The sequence below is a fragment of the Anolis sagrei genome, chromosome 3, assembly GCF_037176765.1.
Source record: "Anolis sagrei isolate rAnoSag1 chromosome 3, rAnoSag1.mat, whole genome shotgun sequence".
In the NCBI taxonomy this organism is placed as follows: Eukaryota; Metazoa; Chordata; class Lepidosauria; order Squamata; family Dactyloidae; genus Anolis; species Anolis sagrei.
Genome location: NC_090023.1, coordinates 33,407,477 through 33,429,066, shown reverse-complemented (window position 1 = coordinate 33,429,066; position 21,590 = coordinate 33,407,477). Strand labels below are relative to the sequence as shown.

General features: G+C 37.9%; 1 protein-coding gene across 6 annotated transcripts in view; it reads right to left on the bottom strand.

Annotated features, from left to right (window-relative positions):
* FRY (FRY microtubule binding protein) overlaps window positions 1–21,590 on the bottom strand; it is a 279,389-nt gene that overhangs the window by 9,363 nt on the left and 248,436 nt on the right. For all 6 annotated transcript variants that reach the window (XM_060770859.2, XM_060770853.2, XM_060770854.2 and 3 more), the window contains 7 exons: window positions 19,757–19,957; window positions 18,962–19,132; window positions 14,241–14,407; window positions 13,816–14,005; window positions 10,460–10,609; window positions 6,740–6,838; window positions 5,722–5,805 (listed from right to left, as the gene is read on the bottom strand). In XM_060770859.2, coding sequence (XP_060626842.2) covers window positions 5,722–5,805; window positions 6,740–6,838; window positions 10,460–10,609; window positions 13,816–14,005; window positions 14,241–14,407; window positions 18,962–19,132; window positions 19,757–19,957 — 1,062 coding nt within the window. The remainder of the gene's footprint in view (window positions 1–5,721; window positions 5,806–6,739; window positions 6,839–10,459; window positions 10,610–13,815; window positions 14,006–14,240; window positions 14,408–18,961; window positions 19,133–19,756; window positions 19,958–21,590) is intronic.

Below are 21,590 nucleotides of genomic sequence, written 5' to 3'. Positions count from 1 at the left end.
GGAATATGTGCAATGACTATGGAACAGCTTTGACTACAATTATGGATGGCATGATTTTAATATGTAATATTTTTTAATGTTTAATATATATTAATTATATTCTGGAATTGTACGTGTTTAAGGCATTGAATCATTGCCTCTATGTATGCCACCTTGAGTCCCCTTCGAGGTAGAGAAAGGTGGGGTATACATAGGGCAAATAAATAAATAAAGATGACTCTTCCCTTCACTGCATGCATAGGAAATTTCATATTTTTGCATATTTTTGCACCTCCTAAACAAACAGTTACTAAATATTCTGAAACAGTTGGTGTGCCCTGATATAAATATAATTAATCAAATTATCAATATTTCTGTGCCTCTAAACTGAAAGCAATGACAGTGTTGTTCCTTCGTATTTGAATGCAATTGACAAACCCTAGATAACTTGCTCCTCAGTCTACTAGGACATGCCTGTTATCTTGACACAGTAGTTCTCAACCTGTGGGTCCCCAGATGTTTTGCCCTTCAACTCCTAGAAATCCTAACAGCTGGTAAACCAGCTGGGATTTCTGGGAGTTGTAGGCCAAAATACCTGGGGACCCACAGGTTGAGAACCACTGTCTTGACAGAACATAGTCAAGATCTGTCTTGGTTCTGTGTCTTCAAGTTGACTCAAGTGTAAGGTGGCCTTCTCACTAGGTAGTCTTGGCATTATTTATTCACAGAAGACTTGCCCCCCTGAAGCTGATAAACTGACTTACACAAAGTCACCCAATAGATTTCCACAACTCATAAGGGATATGAAATATCAGCTTGTCTAGCACTCACTGGTTCCTCTGACAAATTTACTTCACTATTATACCTACATCTTTCCTCTGCTACTGTTGAAAGGAAACCAGGTGTGAGTCTTGTACAAAACAAAATGTTTGTAAAGGTAACTCCTATCCTGCAGTACTGTTAATAGAAAACAACTGAAATCTGCAGTGTAAAAGAGTCATACTACAATACAACAGTATGGTGAAATATCAAATTAAATTACAATTCTAAATTGGAAATTCTACTGTACCAATCTGAGAAACAAAATTGATGACACTTTTTTGAGCCAAATTCTGTTTATTTCTAATATATATATTATGTCGCAAGCATCTGACCCTATGACGTGGGGAGTGAGGAGGAGGGAATAAAATCAGGCCTCAAAAAGCCAATGGAAAACTTGGGACAGTGTCTTAAATTGTAAAATGGAATAGTAGAGGTTTCCAGGAAAGATTCCAAACTTGCCAGCCCAGCTCTGGAAGCCTTAAAATAGAAAGATGAGGAGGGTGTGGAAATGTGTGTATGGTCATCCAGCAAACCAAGAGTTGCATTGAAGTTAATGCTTTTTACTCCTGGTGACAGCTCTGAATCTTTATAGAAATGTAAGAGTCAGAACTGTACTTTGAAATGTTGGCAATTGTGAAAGTATCACCAGCATCAGGGACTCTATTTATGCCTATCCATACGAAACAGCAAAAGCACAAAAAAGGACACCCTGGACACAGCCACTGACTAGAGAAACAAATGCTACTGGGAGATCTTCCCCAGGATGAATTCCCTAGCAATGGGAAGAGAAGATTTGAAATATGGTTGAAGGAAAATAGCAAAGTACTTCCAATATCAACCAAATAATTACAAATGAGGTCATTTGTGGAGTTTTGTCCAGTACAGTTACATGGAAGTAAACATTCACTTGATGTAGATTTGAGATCGAGTTTCGAAGTGAGAAAAACATTGCACAAGCTATAAATCTGGACCTATGAAAATGAATTACTGGACATTATGGACTAAAGAACTAGTATGTATCGACTAAACACTGAACAAGAACTCCGAGAGACTAGAGTTTGAGTCCCTGCTCAGCGATGGCAAATCCACTGACTGATCTTGACCAATGAATCTTCTCATCTTAAGAGAAAGGCAATGATAAACATCTGCTGAATTTTTTTTGCCAAGAACACTCTAGGTCCAATATGGCTGCCATGAGTTGGGATTGACTTGAAGATACATCAAAACAGCAACAATGGTGCCCCTTCACTTTCTTAGTACCCTGTCATTGTCATGAAGCACCATCAGCCTTCAGAAGCCACGTTTTTGTTTTCTAGTGATTACAGTGAGATTTTGAGGTATTCTAGAAGGGCAAGGAAAGAAATCCTTTTAGACATACTATAAGTGTTTTCTGATAGTCTGCTCCTCCCACCAAAAGAACATCATGTCAAGAGCAAGATTAGCCCTTCATATGACAAATGCTGTAGGCAATGTTATTTCTTTCCATCTTGCTCCAAAAAAGTGTGCTTTAGCTGCCAATTGTTCTAGGATTGCCAAAATGACTAACTGGATTAGTTGGAATTTGCCAAACTGATGGTCTCTTTTTTCCTTCCACTCCCTTTTGTTTGTGTACCTTGTATTTCCTCACCTGAAGGCCTAAGTTTTATTTTTCAAGGAAATGAGTTGATTTGGGAAATATTTGTCTGAAAAGTGTGGTTTTTAAAAAACTTTTAATGCAAACCATGTGACTTTCTATTACAGTTAAGTACTAAGTCTGGCTTAGTGGCCACTCTTGTCTAATTAGGATTCAGTCATATGCAGCTTTCAGTGATTTAAAATATAGATGATGTTGTCTTCTAAACAATTACAAATTAATAATGTCGCACTGAACATGGAAAGGGTGGTCATTTAATTATTTTAAGATGTTTAATTGTAAATCTCTGGTGCAGCTGGAGTTTATTACTTTTATAGTTATGCACAAAGTTTTATGCAGATAGCATGCAACAAATACACTCACAAAATGTTAAGTCTGATAGGATGAATCAAACTACATGTATTATCAAATGCAGAATCCCATGGAAAGCTTTGCCAGTGTTTGCAATATATGCATACAAAATCACAGAACCATATCATAATAGAATTGAAAGATACCACAAGGACCATCTAGTCCAACCCCCTGCCATGCAGGAAAAATACAATCAAAGTATCCCTGACAGATGGCCATCCAGCCTCTGTTTAAAAGCTTCCGAGGAAGGAGCTTCCACCACACTCCAAGGCAGAGAAGTTCCACTGCTGAATAGCTTTTACTGTCAGGAAGTTCTTCCTAATGTTCAAGTGGAATCCCCTTTCCTGTAATTTGAACCCATTGCTCCAAGTCCTAGTTTCCAGGACAGCAGAAAACAAGCCTGCTCCCTCTTCCTTATGATATCCTTTCAGATATTTAAACATGGCTATCATGTCTCCTCTCAACCTTCTCTTCTTCGGGCTAAACATACTCTTTAAGATGCTCCTCATAGGGCACGGCCTCCAGACCTTTGATCATTTTAGTTGCCTTCTTCTGGACACCTTCCATTCATTCTGGTTGTTTTACACTTCTCTTATTTTTTCTCCTTGCTGCCATTGTTTCCAATTGTGCTTCAGTATCTAACTTTTAAGCAACTCCCATCCATCATTAACTCCCTTCTCTTTTAGTATTCCTGTCCATGGAATCATACTCAGTATTTCCTTAAATTTCCTGAAGTCAGCTCTCCTAAAGTTTAGAATGCACGTTGGACTTCTCTTCGGGTCCTTTCAGACAGGACCCAAAATGTGAGCTCTATTGGACTTTTGCTGGAAACATCCATAAAAAAGGATTGATTTAGGACAAAGCAGGAAAACCCTTCTTGACATGGGAAAAAAGCAGGAAAAACCAATATTGTGGGTCAAATTGCATAGTATGCTCCAAATGGTCATGTTTAATGACGAATACATGGTTTGACAGGGACCAAAAAACGACCCTTCGAATTTTATTCTACATATGTGTAGTCAAAAACAAGTTCAACTGAGTTCATGCTGACTTACTTTCAGGAAACTGCATATGCAATGGAGAGTAAATAAGTATGTGTCCTCTATTTTTCAAGTATCAAATTATATTGGTAATTACTTTCCCTGCCCCAAGAGATAACGTTTTCCCGTCACTAGTGAAATCGTTTGTTTTTGAGTGCTAGTAATTAGGTGATGTAAGTTTTTTAAAAATATAATGCTTAATATAATTCACAGCCTGAATTATATTAAGCAAGGGGGGTGGGGTTGTAGGGGAGGAAGCTTCCATTAATTGACTTGCTTATTGAGTTTCACCTCTGGATAGGATGCTGTGTGGGAATAAGAATCCTTCAAGGGAAACAGGTACAGTACCTGTTAAATGATAGGGTCTACGCCAGTGGTTCTCAACCTATGGGTCCCCAGATGTTTTGGTCTTCAACTCCCAGAAATCCTAACAGCTGGGAAACTGGCTGGGATTTCTGGGAGTTGTAGGCCAAAACACTTGGAGACCCACAGGTTGAGAACCACTGGTATATGCTTTTATATAATCAAATGGGTACAGCGTTAGCTTTAATAGCCTCTATGTCTCAAGCAAATGAATCCACATCTTACAACACTGCAATGGCAAATCCTACTGCACCTTCTTTGGCAGTATGAGCACGTATTTTATTGAAATGCAAGGCTCTTTGAATTGAAACTGTTTCTTTCCATTATTAACATAAAGGCACAAATAGAATAGTGCATATAATCTACAAAGGGTTGTGGCATAATATATTGGCTAATCTTTAAATTCTCAGAAAACTCTTCCTTTTAGTTAAATCCTGTTCACTTGACAATCAACAGATCTATCATTAAAACAAATAGAAACATCAGCTTTTAATGCACATTTGCTTTTTAATAGACTCTCAGCAGCTTAAGGCATTTGTGATTCTTTAGGTATTGTTGAATGACCCCATTCTCCCTAATTATTGGCTTAAGATGATGGGAACTACAATCCAACAGTTTCAGGAAAATCACTGGACTTTACCCTTCCTCCTCCCAAATTTATAGCAAACAAGGGAGAGAAAGCTTACCCAGCAATATTGTTATGATTGATTCAGTACAGAGTAAACAAAGCCAAAATGCAGACGAAAAGATCTGAGGTCTAGTGCAAAGACATCAGAGCTGTTTATGCAAACCTTCCCTTCATCCTGTGTTATGCCGATGGCCAAAACCAGGAGGAGGAGAATAAGTGTAAAAGGATAAAAACAGATGGTGCAAGGAAGCAAGGCAAGAGGCAAACTTTTAAGAGGTGCAAAACCCAAAAGAACAGTAAATTCAAGGAATCATGAAGAACAATAACGAAAAAAATAAAATAAAATAAACCTATTCCTCATAATGCCCACACACTATATGGAGTAACTAAAAACATCTCCATATATCAAGGTCAAAGTAAAAGGGCTTCTAGGTGGACTGAATCTGTCAACTATTTTTCTAAAAATTAACACTAACTCAGTGGTTCTCAACCTGTGGGTCCCCAGATGTTTTGGCCTTCAGCTCCCAGAAATCCTAACAGCTGGTAAACTGGCTGGGATTTCTGGGAATTGTAGGCCAAAACACCTGGGGACCCACAGGTTGAGAAACAATGCACTAACTTTTAATTTTGTAATACCTACTTTTTACTAAAGAGCAGAAGAGAAGTGCCCTTTATCTGGGTCCTAAAAATCTGTGCTGATAAGACTTTTCTTGGGTACATTTATTTGGAAATATTAGAAAGTAATGAGGAAAATATAGCACGTACTTAATATTAAATACTATGCTTGCTATGATATTCCATGCATTATATTTAGGGTCTGAAACCAACGCATGAAACCCTTTCCTTTAGTTAAAATAATACAATTTTTGTTAAGTGTATAAACAACAGAACAAATCATTTATTACCTTTTCCTCTGAATCTCCTGGTTGACAAGTGATGACACCATCTCGTGAACCTCCAGCAAATGTTGCCTTGCAGTTTGCCAGCCACTAGTTTGAGGAAAAAGGGATAAAAGAACATTGGAGTCACAACCAGAAAAATGATTTCAAGTCTCATCTGGATCACTCAGAAAATAAGTCACATTTCATCATGTTTTTGAGACATTGATGAGTAGGATCACAAAATACCGATTTCCAAGAATGTGTACATCTTATTAAAATATATGAATGAATATACTCAATTATTGGGTGTGATTAAAGAGTAAATAATGAAAATTTAAGTGAATTAATGCAACGTTTCTCAGAAACAAATCCTACAAGGTTCCATTACTACTTAGTGTTCAAAACTCCAGAGTAGATTTATTTTAATTCTTGTCTTATGTGATACACACTATGAAAACAAAAATAATTCAGTGTGTTAATACTATAAAGAATTTCACACCTGGTTAGAAAAAAAAGATAATACATTGTATAATTCCTTTACATGTTAGAAATCTTAAAAGTGCCTTGACACTATTATGAATATAGATGAAATACAGGCAGTCTCCATATTACAAACAAGATAGGTTCTGTAAGTTTGTTCTTAAGTTGAATTCGTAAGTCGGAATAGGTACATTTTCAAGCGTAACTCCAGCCATACACACACACACATATATACGCTTTGGATAGCACAGGAAAGGGTCAACACCCCCGGGGTGTTTCTTTTGCTGTCTGTGCCCCTATTCAGAAGATTTCATCTCACTTTCTGTTCCTGTGAGAATTGGATTTTGAAAAAAATGGCTTGTTATGGAAACAAGAACTGTTGAGAAACTTCAGTAGAGATACACCTTTTCCCCTGATAGCTCTTTCAGGAGTGAATTTCTCTTCCAAGGGGTAGATTTCTCTCACTTCCTGTTGTCTCTCCCCCGTTCTTAACTATGAATCATTTGCAAGTCAGATGTTTGTAATTCAAGGACTGCCTGCACAACAAAGAACACATACTTACTGTAAGTGTTGCTTCTTTTCTGTTGTTATATGTGTCCAAATATTCTTGGAGTTCCAAAACACTAAATTTTAATTTCTCAAGAAGTCCACACGAAAGAAGCTGAAAACATACAATATAGACATTGTAGTGAGCATTGCTTATTTATTTGTATTTATCTGTTTATATTATCTCAGGGCATTATCAGTCAGACATATTTAACCAGTGAATAATAATGTTTTCAAAAGTTAACTAGTTAAAATGAAAAAGTTAAAATAATTAAAAACAAATTAAAACCATGTTCATGCAAAGATTTGCATAAAATCAATTCGATGTGAACAGATTTTGTGAATAACCATGTTTTCCCTTGGCGCCTAAACAGCAATAGCAATGTTGGCACCAACAGGAGCTCCATAGAGAAAGCGTTCCATAAATGGGGCATCACAGCAGACATACCAACATATGGAAAGCTCAGGTAGATGCACATATGAAATGAGATTGAACTCTTTGGCATCCTGCGGTTTAATGGTCATGGGGTTGACCAGGAATCCCCCAACACAACTCCCTGAAACTGGTTCCACAGTTTGGAGTGGAACTACAATACAGTGATTCCTACTTCGATCTAATGGAGCTGGTTCAGTAAGATACTTTGAGAAATCCAGGAAGGTCAACAGGGTATAATTTCTTTGTTTTTCACTTGGAATAGGCTGTCAGTCAAACTGAGTGACTAGCGTCATTTTAATACTATGCCTTGGGCTGAAATCAGACTGAAATGGGCCCAGATAATCTGTTTTCTCCAAAAAATTATAATGTTACTTCGGTTCACCTGCTCTAAACCTAGCATTTCCAACCACTTTTACATTAATGGCACTTGCAGAAATTGGGTAGCACTTCATACTCAACTTCCCAATGCGATATGGTGTCATTTTCAGTGTCACCCAGTTCTTCTTGTGTTATCTCAATCAGTTCAGGTTCTCCTCTTCTTACTGCTCTGAGAAATCTGGCTCTGGGTTTCATTCTGGAAATCCTAAATGGATAATTGCCCTACACTTCATTGGAGCCATCTTGTTCAAAACTAAACGTCTGGTTTTGTCGAAGGCTTTCATGGCTGGAATCACTAGGTTCTTGTGGGTTTTTTTTCGGGCTATATGGTAATGTTCTAGAGGCATTTTCTCCTGACGTTTCGCCTGCATCTATGGCAAGCATCGTCTGGTTTTGGTCTTGCATTTCTTCATCCTTGTCTCTATTCACTGCCTTCATCGTATACAGACTTTGCACTATCTTGAACCGCATTAGCTGTGACATCTCTTAAAATTTTAATTGCAATTAATACTTTTTATTCTGATATGAATTAATTATATATCTATTTACATGAATCCCTTATGAGGAATTCATTAGGGAACTCAGAAACATTTGAATTAATTTGGTTCAAATCACTTTTGTGCTGAAATAACTTTAATTATTGTTTAAATTATAATGCTGAATAAAGTCACTTTTATTTTATAGTTTAAATTATTTTAATGCTGAATGAAGTTAAAATCACTTTTATGTGACAACAAGTTTAATTATTGTTTAAATTATTTTAATGCTGAATGAAGTAAAATATTTGACAGAAGGCAGTGCAGTCTTAATCACAGTCTCTAGTTTCTTACTAACCAAGTTTGTAATCCAAATGTTCATTTTGTCTCAATCAGACCTTCCCCCTGAATTCACTGTTAACACAGGGAAAGACAGCTGCTGGCCTCAAAACATCTACAGCTAATGCAAAAAATACAGAGCAATAACAGTCTGAATCTTCCGAAATATCCACTATAGGTAGTAGAGGAAACCAATGCACTGAGCGACACAAAAGTGTTCCAAATCTCTGCTCCCTGTTACTGTTTATAGTACAGTGGGCCCTGGTATTCTCTGCAGTTTGGTTCTGTGATATTTATTATTTTATTTATTTACGATATTTCTATCCCACCTTTCTTGAATCCGAAGGTGATTCAAGTCGGCTTACAACTCAGCAGCCATTCGATGCCATAACCATATACAGTAATAAATTTTAACATTTAAACAGATTTATCAAATCATACAATAAAAACCATTTAAAAACATATAAAAACCAATATCTTCACTGTTCATCACGTTGTCCAAAAACCGTCATCTGAGCCATTCCATAATTCAGTTCCATATGAATCCGTATTTAACTATTGCACTGCATTCCCAAAGGCTTGTTCAAAAAGCCAGGTTTTTACTTTTCTCCAGAAGGTCAGGAGGGAGGGGGGCAATCTAATTTCCCTAGGGAGGAAGTTCCACATCCGAGGGGCCACCAGTGAGAAAGCCCTGTCTCTCTTCCCCGCCAGTTGCGCCTGCGAAGAAGGTGGGACCGAGAGCAGGGCCTCCCCAGCTGATCTTAAGCTCCAAGGTGGTTCATAGGGAGAGATACGTTCAGACACGTAAGCTGGGCTGGAACCATTGTGGATATCTCCTGTGAATACCAGAAGTCAGTGGATGCTGAAATCCCATTATATACAATACAATAGTAAAATGTTGCAAAACCAAAGTTTGCTTTTAAAATTTTATTTTTTGAATATTTTCGAGTTGTAGATGGTTGAATCTGTGGATGCAGAATCCTTAGATATGGAGAGTCAACACTAGTATTCAACACTATTCCTGAACTCTACAGAAGAACCCACTGCTTCCAAAGGCTGCTTCTATATGCTCTGTGTCCTACCTCCAGTTGCTATATTTCAATCCAACTTTTCAACATGGCGGACAGCAGCCACATAACACAGTAAGACTTTATTTTGTTAAAATTTCACATATCTCTTTCACCAAGTCAGCTGCTTCAAGCACTGATGTCCCAGGCTGTTTAGGACCTTAATGTCACCACTATTACTATGAATTCAGACTAGAAATATATTTGCTGTCAGTGTGATTACTATAAAACTTTTGTCATGATTTCTCCAAGAAGCTGACATCCCTAAATTAGCTGATGTAGCCATATTATACCTTACCCAAGAAAGTCTGTAAGCTAGTGGATCAGCTGAAGCTGTCTCAAACACTTTAGGTCATGAAGTCAACCTGGACTTCTAGTGAGAGAAATAGATCCAGCTATTTCCTTGTTCTTTCAGGAGAAATAAAAGTTGTTAACCGAGAGCTAAGAACCACCAACTTACTGAACTGCAATCTTACTACCATGCATTATTAGTTTACTGGCCTTCATCCAACCCCATCAGGCACTAGTCCAGCACCTACATGGCACAACCTAATTCTGACAACAGGAAAAGTATAACTAAGTGTTATCAGTGTATAGACAGCATTCAACTCAGAAATCCCAAGCAGTTCTAATAAACAGAAACTGTTTATTAGTTCATGATGAACTGAACAGGGGTTAATCCATAATTTCATTGCTTCAATGAACTTGTACATTTTTCTTTTTTGTTTGTTTTAGTTCCCAAAAGACAGAGTTATGCATCTATAATTTCATTACCTCACCTTGCATGGAAGACATAATCCCAATATATCCACAGAACCTTATTTTAATTACCAACCCCCAAACTATTAAAGGAATCATAGAACGAGCTAAAAATTTAACGTATAATTAATATAAATTTGAAATAAATACAAGTTATAAATATCTCCTATTTCCAGAGAATCTGACAAATCTATAAAGAAAACATGAAATCAACTTATTGTTACTACAATGATTTTAAATCTGTGACATCTCAATATGGCTCGTCATACAAAAATACTCACTGTTTCAGCATCCACAAATAGGGTAGGGCATTCTGAACATGTTGTCAGCATCTGCGATGAGCTCACAAACTTTGAGCCTATTCCTCGCAGATTGTCACCAAGGTAGCTGGCAGCATCACAAGTTAGAAAGCAGAATCTTTTCTGAATATTCTGTAAAGGAAAATTATGCTTAATGATCTGCTGCTGAAATTATTGTGTAACCTGCATTTAAAAATACAACCTGTGTTTTACATTTATAAACGTAACAGTGGCAGGCTCTAAGATCTGCTGGGGAGGCCCTTCTCTCTACTTTGTCCTCCTTTTGTAGATATCTGAAAACTTGGATGTTCCAACACACATTTGAGAATGACTAGTCCCTACTTATAAATGCCCAGTCCCTAGTTCATCAGATAGTTCTTTGTTCTCTGCACTTCTTCCAATCCCTTGACCTTATGCTACACTGTTTTGCACTATCCCATGCCTGGTCCTTTTTATAGGCTGATCATGCCCATCTTAGTATTTCTGGTTTTTTGTCTTACATTGTTTGAGTGAGTCTTAATACTATTGTTTCATACCCTTATGTTTTGCTTAATTGTATTTTTATCTGATTGTTATGCTTTACTATGTTTTATTTTAATCATGTTTTTGTTTTAATGGAATGTTTTGGTTTGATGTTTTGTGGACATTTTGTCCCATGTGTAAGCCGCCCCTTTGGGAAGATGGAGGCGGAGTATAAAAACGAAGTTGTTGTTGTTTTTATTTTTATTATTATTCCTTCTTTCTATATAATGTAAAAGAGAAATAAATGCATCCTGTGAGGATTGTATGTAGAAGGGTTTATATAAAGATATCAAAATGCACTATTGTTTTAATATAAGGATTAAGTTTCTATGAGAAGTGGAACGCTTTGTCTTGGTAGTTAAAAGATATTTGTTTTGTATTTCTTCCATGTTTTTTTCCTGTTAGCTTCCAGGCAGCATTGACTCATTTTGTTTTGTCATCCCTAAGAACCAACATGTGAATTTTCTGCTCATTCTGGGCATTGTTTTGTTACTATCCAGTGCCAAATGACCTATCAAACAATGCAATGAGTGTTCTGATGCCAAGTTTACAGAAGAGGAAATCATGGGAGAAGCTTCTGTATGGTTTCCCATTTGGCCAGAGCGCACTGGCAAGAGTGTTATCTGCTGCTTTTGAGATTTCCAACAAACTGAATTGCAGCTGGAATCTAATTTGCAGCAAGACTCTTCCAGATTTGAGAACTGGTAGATCCCTCAAAAGAGAGATTTTTCCAAACACATTTCTGCTGTTAATTATATCATTACTTTATTGTGTACTGTTAAAATTATATAAAAGCAGAAACTCTATGAATTTAAGATTTCTGCTAATTTAAAATACTTCATAATGGCCTTACTACTCCAACTAGAAAATAATAATGGGAATTTGCTCTATTGGTTATCGGTGTTGCTGTTATCCTGATGTGCCAGTCACTCCCAGAATTTATTGTTGAACAGAATGGCAAAAGGAAGTAATGTTGGTCATATCACTAAAAGTTTTTTTTTTAATTTCCTTTTCTATTGAACAAAGAAATTCAGAAAGTAGATAGACAGTATCAGGAAGAGTGTAGACTGAAAGGACAGATATAATACCTACAATTTTATATTAGATATTTTATATAAAGCAGTCTACAAAGAAAAGAAAGGAAGAAAGATGGTTGGATGTAACTGCTTATAGGAATGCTTGCAGTTAATGAACTAGTGTCTCCATAAAAAGTGAAAGGAACAAATAGAAATTTGATAAGGCATATTGGAAAGGAACCTTTGTTTCCTTTATCCAGGAGATTATCCTGAGAACTTTGTAGCCCCAAAGGTTGGCCAAGTATAGCCTATGGGCTGCATGTGGCCCCAGGGGTGAAGGCAATCAACTTTTTTTCTCACCATGATTGGAGGCCTGCTGGACCCACCAGGTTCAAAGTTTGCATCTCCGATGTTTTTAAGTGTACCCTCAAATGCACTCCAGAGGGCATGGGAGGCTTCCCAGGGCCAAATTAGACACATAAGAGGCCTTTTTTTGAAATAAAGACACAGACCTATCCCTATTGTTAAGGAAAAAAAACCTTCTCTTATCCTAAAATGGCCCAGGAAGCCCATAAACATGATGAAAATGTTCCCATAGTCCCTGGAGAGAGAAAAAGTTATAATTATCATGCAACGTGTGGAGCTTGATGAATCCAAGGCTGGAGTTAAAATTGCTGGAAGAAACATTAACAACCTTAGATATGCAGATGATACCACTTTGATGGCTGAAAGTGAGGAAGAGCTGAGGAGCCTTTTAACCAAGGTAAAAGAAGAAAGTGCAAAAGCTGGGTTGCAGTTAAACAATAAAAAAAATCAAGAATATGGGAACCAGACTGATTGATAACTGGCAAATAGAGGGAGAAAATGTGGAGGCAGTGACAGACTTTGTATTTCTAGGTGCAAAAATTACTGCAGACACAGAATGCAACCAGGAAATCAGAAGACATTTACTTCTTGGGAGGAGAGCAATGACCAATCTCAATAAAATAGTGAAGAGTAGAGACATCACACTGGCAACGAAGATTCGCATAGTTAAAGCAATGGTATTCCCCGTACAAACTTATGGCTGCGAGAGATAGACCATAGAAAGGCTGAATGAAGGAAGATAGACACTTTCGAACTGTGGTGTTGGAGGAAAATTCTGAGAGTGCCTTGGACTCCAAGAAAATCCAACCAGTCCATACTTCAGAAAAGCCTGACTGCTCACTGGAGGGAACGATATTAGAGGCAAAGATGTAGTACTTTGGCCACATAATGAGAAGACAGGAAAGCTTAGAGAAGACAATGATGCTGGAGGAAATGGAAGGAAAAAGGAAGAAGGGCCAACCAAGGGCAATATGGATGGATGGTATCCTTGAAGTGACTGGCTTGACCTTGAAGGAGCTGGGAGTGGTGAAGGCCAACAGGGAGCTCTGGCATGGGCTGGTCCATGAGGTCATGAAGAGTCGGAAGAGATTGAACGAATAAACAACAACAACAATTATGGTGTAGAAAGGTGGGTGCTGTTCTCCAGAGGGGCTAATGTGGCCCACACACAACCAGCTGTCAACTTCTATTCTAGCCCAAGATAATGGATTACACCTGCTTTGGACTCAGTAGGCATGCTTGACCATCTGTCACAAAACCTAATAAAATATGAATTTACTCTCAAGTACAGACCCCCCTTCCCTTTCTTATAAAACTTGATGGACTGGGAAGAGGGCATTTAGGCAACATGAACAAAAATGTGACCCCTGCAGAGGAGACAGAAGGTATGACCAAAATGCAGATGATGTGTGATTCCTTTAATTATTTAATTACCTTAAACAAGGAAGAGAAGACATGAAAAGTATAAACTGCACAGGAACCATCGGAGTCACCCATGAGTTGGTTGATATGGCTACGCCAGGCTTCTTCTGCATCGTCACAAGCAGTTGGTTGAAATGCAGCTAGGATAGCAGAAAAGAAGGGAGAAGGCGGAGGGGAGACATTCCTGTCACCCTCACCAAAACTGGAAGAAAAGTGAACAGCAAAAAACTTAGAATACAAATGGTGACAAATTTCATTTTAAAAACAATTTCTTGCAGATTATTTGTTATCTTTATTCATTCTTAAAATAATAACATGTTACTAATTTATTACTTTAAAAATACTTTTAAACACCAAGGGCCCTTCTTTTTGGGTTAACTGCTTTTATTTTATAAGGAAAGCAAGAAATAAAATACAAGAATATCTAGATCACATACCTAGCAAGAGCATATTGATCCAGCAGCCTGTCCCCCTTTTCTTCAGCCTCTGTCATATCTAGGCTAAAACTATCACTATATTCAAAAGCTGCTGGGAGTTCATTTGTAGAGCCGGAAAGGTCATCCTCCTGTACTGAAGTATCTTCTTCTTCTTGGGCTCCTTCAGTCTAGAGGAAGTGAATTATTTACTCTTTAGTCATATAGTCCTTTCTAACAACACAGAGTGAATGTATACCATATATACATATATATGTCTAGAAATTTTAGTTTAAAAATGGACTCATAATCATAAAGTTGTGTACCTTAACCCTTATCAAAAAAGGAACCATTTCTTAGTCAAGTAGTGAAAGGTTGCAACTTAATCCATCCCAAAGGAAGTAATGATCCCACAAATCTCTGCACAGATGAATGTCTGGGTGGGAAAATTTTGAATGTCTGGGTGGGAAAATGGGGGTGGTGCCACTTCCTCTTGTTTGAAGAATGACCCTCAATCTATTTATGGGTCATATTGCAATCCATAATTCCCCCCCCCCCCCCGACAAGCCCGGTTTCGACTTACACGCAGTGCATACAGTAACAATTTCTTCACAAAATATGTTTCTGTAAAAACACATTCAAAATGTTCACGTGCAATACAGAAAACCACTAATATGTGCCTCACAATGAAATGTTTGTTTCCAAAATTCAGTAATCACAAGATCTGTTTAGTAATTTCCAGAAGCAGTATTTTACAAAGGCATTTTTTTTATTTTCATAAGATAATGGAAAGAGGGCAAGAAAGTGCCAGGTGAACTTTCCTAGGTGTTCTGAAAAGGTGGTGGGATTCTCAAAAGGCCTTTGTTTTTGATCCTCATTAAACTAAATAGTAAAAAAAAAATGGGTACTTAAACCAAAAAGACCTAAAAGTAGAAAGTGGATCTCAAGAAATTCAAGCCCCTTAAAAGTAATAACCAGAAGCTTGTGTGGACAAAATGACAACTAGAAAGAACAGCCAAAGACAGGCAGAATTTATATTCTTCTTTTTCAAGGTGGTATACAATACCAACCAACAAAAACTACATTCTATAAGTATATTTATAATGTGTAGAAATAGCAATGGGATCAACCCAGAATGTAGTCATACATAGTCCTTCCATGAAAATATAGGTTGTTAGAGAAAGATTCTGGATAGAACTCCTGGAAATTATGTGGACATTTGAAAATTGTCCATTTGATCAGTTGATCCCAAACTGGCATGAAAATGACAGCCTAGATCTTGATCTGTTTATCTGAGAGGTAGTTGATGTAGTTCACACATTGGCTCCGAATTTACTGTAGCCTTTGTTCTGGTCCCATAAAATAGATTAGATTGAGTTACTCTGTTGATTTTGAAGCCTGTTTTATATTGTTTACAATGTTGTTTTACTTTGTTTTACTCTGTTGTTATGTATTTTAATGTGTTACATTTTAAGTGTCTTGATCGGGCTTGGCCCCATGTAAGCTGCCCCGAGTCCCTTCGGGGAGATGGAGGCGGGGTACAAAAATAAATTTATTATTATTACTATCGTCAGATAGATACTTTAGATTAGATTATATACTCTCATCAGGTAGATAAGAAAAGTCTACTTGCAGTTGTTATTACTATTGCTTTGCTGCTAGTCCTGGGCTTCCAAGCCTGATCTGTTATTGTCTTTGCTTCTAGTGCGGGAGTAACAACTGAGAGGCAATCTAGAAAGAAAGTCCAGGTGGAGGATGCAGGATCTTCTGATTCCTTGGTGAGGTGCTATTAGCAGTAATACGGACCCTTGCCAGGACACTACACTTGGAGGATCATCATCCTCAGACTATGAGGGATCGCCTAAGTAAGTTGCAGTTTTTTGAATGGCACTTTGAGAAGAGATATAGGATTATGCTTCTAAAGTCTACAATCTTCATGAAGTTCTCAGGTAAAAATGGATTCACTCATTTGCATTTCAACTTATTTTGCTGCCTAAGTTCTCCCCATTCCCAGAGGGCCTCTGTTTAGATAATATATCATTGTCAGCATAAACATCTAGAATGAGCTTGAGAGCAGTTTAAAATGTCCCTTCCATCCAAGGAAGATGAACAAACAACTCTTAACAGGAATCTTCATTTTTACTGTCATCAACACTGGGGCCAGGATTTTCTAAACAGAGCTATTGTATTTGAAAAAGAGTAAGGGAATGTGAGACTTTACAAAAGTAGGTTGCTCTGCTTCTTCTTTTTAGAGCTCCAGTCCAGCATACAAATTCTCCCATCATCCTGAATAATAGTATAAGAAGGGAGGCAGCAACCGGCCAGACACAATGCTTTGTTGCTAGTCCTGGGCTTCCAAGCTTCATCTGTTATTGTCTTTGCTCCTAGTGCGGCAGCAACAACTGAGAGGCAATCTAGAAAGGAAGTCCAGGTGGAGGATGCAGGATCTTCTGATTCCTTGGTGAGATACTATTAGCTGTAATAACTTTTGGTGGGCTTTCAGGAGTTGTGATGCATTCTTGAGGACTCCTCCTAAAATAGGATTTTTTTGGATCCAGGTGGAGTTTAAATTCTATGTTCCAAGATGACACTAGAAATTGAAATTTTTTCCTCCTCTACATCTTTTTCAGTTGTGTTTAAACAAACAAACAAACAAACAAACAAACAAACAAACAAACAAACAAACAAAAACACCTTTTGAATTTCCTTGGGATGCCAGGGATGGCTTGCCAGGTTAAATGGCAGGATGAGTTTCAGAGGAGGAAAACAGAAAATGCCGCAGAATATATGGAGCCCATTTATGGTATGAAGATATTTGGCTGAATACCGCTAATAACCTCTAGTGTAAAACAGCAATTCTTAATTTAGAACAAAATGCTTTTCCTCTTTCACCCATTTCATTCTCTCACATAAAAATCAAACTTGGCCACATATAAAACAATGTGACTTTGTCAATCTCCAATGTAATTTGTGCTAATACTACAGGTTCTTGTTCAAACATTATTAATTTTTCCAAAACGCCACTGATTCTATTTGTAGCACTATAATTTCCTCTGCCTGCATGTGCCTGAAACACAAAACATTACCACCTAGAATCATACAGTTGGAAGAGACCTCGTGGGCTATCTAGTCCTCTGCCAAGAAGCAGGAAAGTCACATTCCTGCCAAGAAGCAGGAAAAGCACCCCTAACAGATGGCCATCCAGCCTCTGTTTAAAATCCTCCAAAGAAAAGCCTCTACCACACTCTGGGGCAGAGAATTCCACTGCTGAACAGGTCTCACATTTAGGAAATTCTTCCTAATTCTCTTTTCCTGTAGTTTGAAGCCATTGTTCCACGTCCTAGTCTCCAGGGCAGCAGAAAACAAGCTTGCTCCCTCCTCCCTATGACTTCCCTTCATATATCTATACTGCACCAGAATGGCCATCAACTTGCTTTGCATGAAGCATTTACAGTATTTCACAGTGAACTACTTCAGAGAATAAAAGTCCTGTTTGCTCCTGGTTTGATTTACCTACATTTGGAGGAAAAAATATTAAAGAAGGCATCTCCCCACCATCACCCCAAAATAAAGATTCAGAAATAAATATGTGATGTGAAGCTTTTACCAACCTTTGATAACTGCATCCAAGCATGATTTGTTTCAGGCAGCTATACAGAAAAACAGGGTGTTGTTGTTTTTTTAAAAACAACAACCAAACTCAGTGTATTATTGTAATCAGCATTCCAAAAGCAAATGAAACAGGCAAGAACTGAGTCCAGTGCATGCTACTCCACAACTGAACGCCCACATTTTGGAACAAAAAGTGGAATTCATGCTTCTACCCACAGGGCAATTTTTGTACTTCCGTGCTGAAGTTGGTTGAAGTTTGATGTTGCCATTTCCCAAGAACTCTTTCTTGAAAAACTCGTACATTCATCTCTGGCACTAGTTAACCTCGCTTAAAATCAATTTTTTAAATAGAAGAAGGGTATGCTGAGTATGCCTGCCCTGTTTGGCATAGGTCTGTTCACTCAAAGCATGTGAACATAGCATTGAATGAAACATGCAGAATAATCACAGGATGTCTCAAATCTACACCTGTTGATAGACTCTATAAGCTATTTGCCATTGCCCCCCACCCTTGATGTGCAACAGGAAGTTGCTGCTAACTGTGAGAGAAATAAGGTTGAACACTGTGAAAGCCACCCATTGCATGGCTATCAGCCTCCTCCCAGTAGACTCAAATCAAGGAAAATTTCATACGAACCACCCTCCTCTTAATGTTCCCCCAGCCACAGCAAGAGCATCCTTCTGGGAAGTTAAACCAGGAAATCCCATTGGATTCCCCCCCCCCCCCCGAAGGGTCTGTCTCCAGGGGCAAACCAAGAATGGTCAATTTGGAAGTCCCTGAACAGACTTAGAAGCGGAGTGGGCAGAACAAAAGACAGGCTGGCAAAACGGAACAACCTAAAAAAAATCTTCCACCTTGTACGACTGTGGAGCCGAGCAAATGACTCCGCACCTGTAAGCTTATCCACAATGCCCTGCTTCATGTACAGAGGAAGAATTGTTTAAAGCTACAGACAAGGCAGTTGCTGTTGCCCGGTTTTGGTCAAAAATTATTTAGCCGCTTGTACTCCTATTTTTATCCATTTTATGCAATTCTTTTGACACCAAATAATAAATAAATAGAAGAAGAAAACATTGTATGCAAGGTTCCTCTTTGACTGCCGCATAAGGATTGTTAAATACAACTCACTCACCTTTGAAGTTTCTGACACCTGGAGATTATTCATTTCAGGCAAAGAAGCATTAAAACTAGATGTTCTTGAACTGAAAGGAGGCGGAGCTGTAGACGCAATTGAAGCTGCTTCACCTGGTGTGGAAAGGGAGTCGATGTGGTTTGTGTCCTCAGAAGGGGAAAGTGTCATTATCTGTTAATGGAGGAGCAAGATTCCGATTAAGGTTACAAGTCCTTCTACGCAAGTAACACAAATTAACACTGACTTATGCATTCCCATTCATTTTCAAAGATGTGTGTACAAGGGAACTTTGCATGGATTGTGCCTAGCATATTAAGTCATTCTCTTATGGACAGCCGATAAATAATATTGTTGAAAATAACATTTTCTACTAGTGATCACTTAAACATTTGAGCTTTATTGATTTCACATGCTTTTTATGCAGAATTCAAAAAGGAAACTTACTGTGATATTTCAGGAGTTATTTTCCCCTTGTCTCTTGTGACATCTTACTGAAAACAGAAGCATTCTTTCTAAATGGTATGTTATCAAATGTGAAGGGAGTTCAAATGGGCCACTTAATTGAACATGACATATAACCGCTCGCAGAACAAAACATTACTTATCAGATCTGAAGTTTCCTGTATTCAGATCTTGTGCCTAAACCTTTTATGTTTGCAGACTGTGAAAAACATAAAGCATTTAAGAACTTACCTACCCACAATAGGTCTGCCACTTCCAATTTTCCTTGAAATCAGTTTGTATACAAGGGATGTGCAGTACCCTTTTTAGCAGATTCTTAACTTAACTACTTACCAGCTCTGATTGCTCCAGGATCTGGCTCGTTGTTAGGTCCTCCTCCTCCGATGACTCATCAGAGTCCTCATGGTTTATTTTGTTTAGGCTGGGTGTACTTCCTGAAAGCTGGCTTTCTTCCAGAAGCTGCATATCACACTTGTCCAGACTATCAAGAGAACGTCTGCGTACTCCCCAGTTGAAATTGTCCATGCTTTCGCCCTGCAATCACAGTATTAGTTCATTTTCTCTGCCAATGTACAACGTTTCATAAATTGGTGAAGGTATAAATTAAAGTGCACAGTGGGCAGAAAAACAAACAAAGAAACCCTTGGCAATACTTCCATTGCCTCCCAAACTCTCTTGCTTCTAAAAGTCTGACCTTGAAAATCTTGCATTGGGGAATGGTATAGCTTAGAGCAGTGGTTCTCAACCTGTGGATCCCCAGATGTTTTGGCCTTCAACTCTCAAAAATCCTAGCAGCTGGTAAATCGGCTGGGATTCCTGGGAGTTGTGGGGCAAAACATCTGGGGAGCCACAGGTTGAGAACCACTGGCTTAGAGGTTAACTTTATAAAGACTTTTAAAAGCATCACCCACAAGGCAGCGTTTCTGTCTCCTGGAAATTATCACAACTTATTTCAAAACATAACTAATATTTTCTATCAACTGCCATTTTAACCATCGAAATCAGCACACCAACAAACTACTATTTTGGATTTTCTGTACTACAGACACAAACACCTCATTGATGAGCAGTTAATATTGGTCTGAACACACTCTCAATTTAGCATGCACAATGCACTTTAGTTTTAATCCTGATCATATTTCATAGATTACTAATTATCTTTTAAAGATTAGGTTTTTCTTTAAAAAAATATTCATGCTCTATTTATGCATTTAATACTGAGTTTAGGTCATGCAAAGCAATCCTAGACTGGTTTACTCAGAGGTATATCTCAATACGTTCAGTGGTAGCTATCCTCTAATAAACATTTTTAAGATGATAGCTTCAACCATTCACACTGATAGACATGCTTGATTGTGGGAAGGAAGCATCAGCATTTGCAAGACTATTTTCACATTTACAGATAAACAACACCTAACATAATATCGGGCAGGGAAGAAGTTAACTAAGTTGAAGTTTGACTTCTGGTATGAACTTTAACACCCCCCTGAAGTTTTTAAGAGGTGAAGTTAGGATTTAAGATGCAAAAACTGACCATTTTCATCATCACATGTGCACAAACCACAGCTCGTGCTAGCTGTTAACTCACTTGCCTAGTATTGCGATTATTCTTGTGGTTTTTCCAATTCACCAAAGTGGAACCATGGTTTTGCACCACATAACTATTCTTTCCACAAGTGAATTTGTGTTTACTATATACTTCTATCATGATTCACAACATTTAAGCTCTTTCATCACAATCTCATTTGACAATTTGGAATTCTGGCTGAATGTTTTAAATAGTACTGTAAAACACATTAGGATATCTGAGATGCTGCAGCACATCAGAAGACTGCTTGTTCTACAATTATGATTATCATACAATGTCTACATCTTATGATGCCATTACACAACAGTAAAGATCCATGTAACTTAAACTAAAAAAATACTGATTTTTCCCACAGTTTGAATAAATTCATTTTTTAAAAGACTATAATAATAAATTACTTAGAACTGAATTCTGTTTCACAGATTGCAAAGTGGCAAAAACGGATGCATGGACGTCTTCCTTTCATTTTTGGTTTCTATAACGGAAGGATAGGAATCATGCAACCCTCCAGATGTTGTTGGACCACAACTTTCAGCATTCTCCAGCATTGCTAGCTGGAGCTGATGGAACATGCACTCT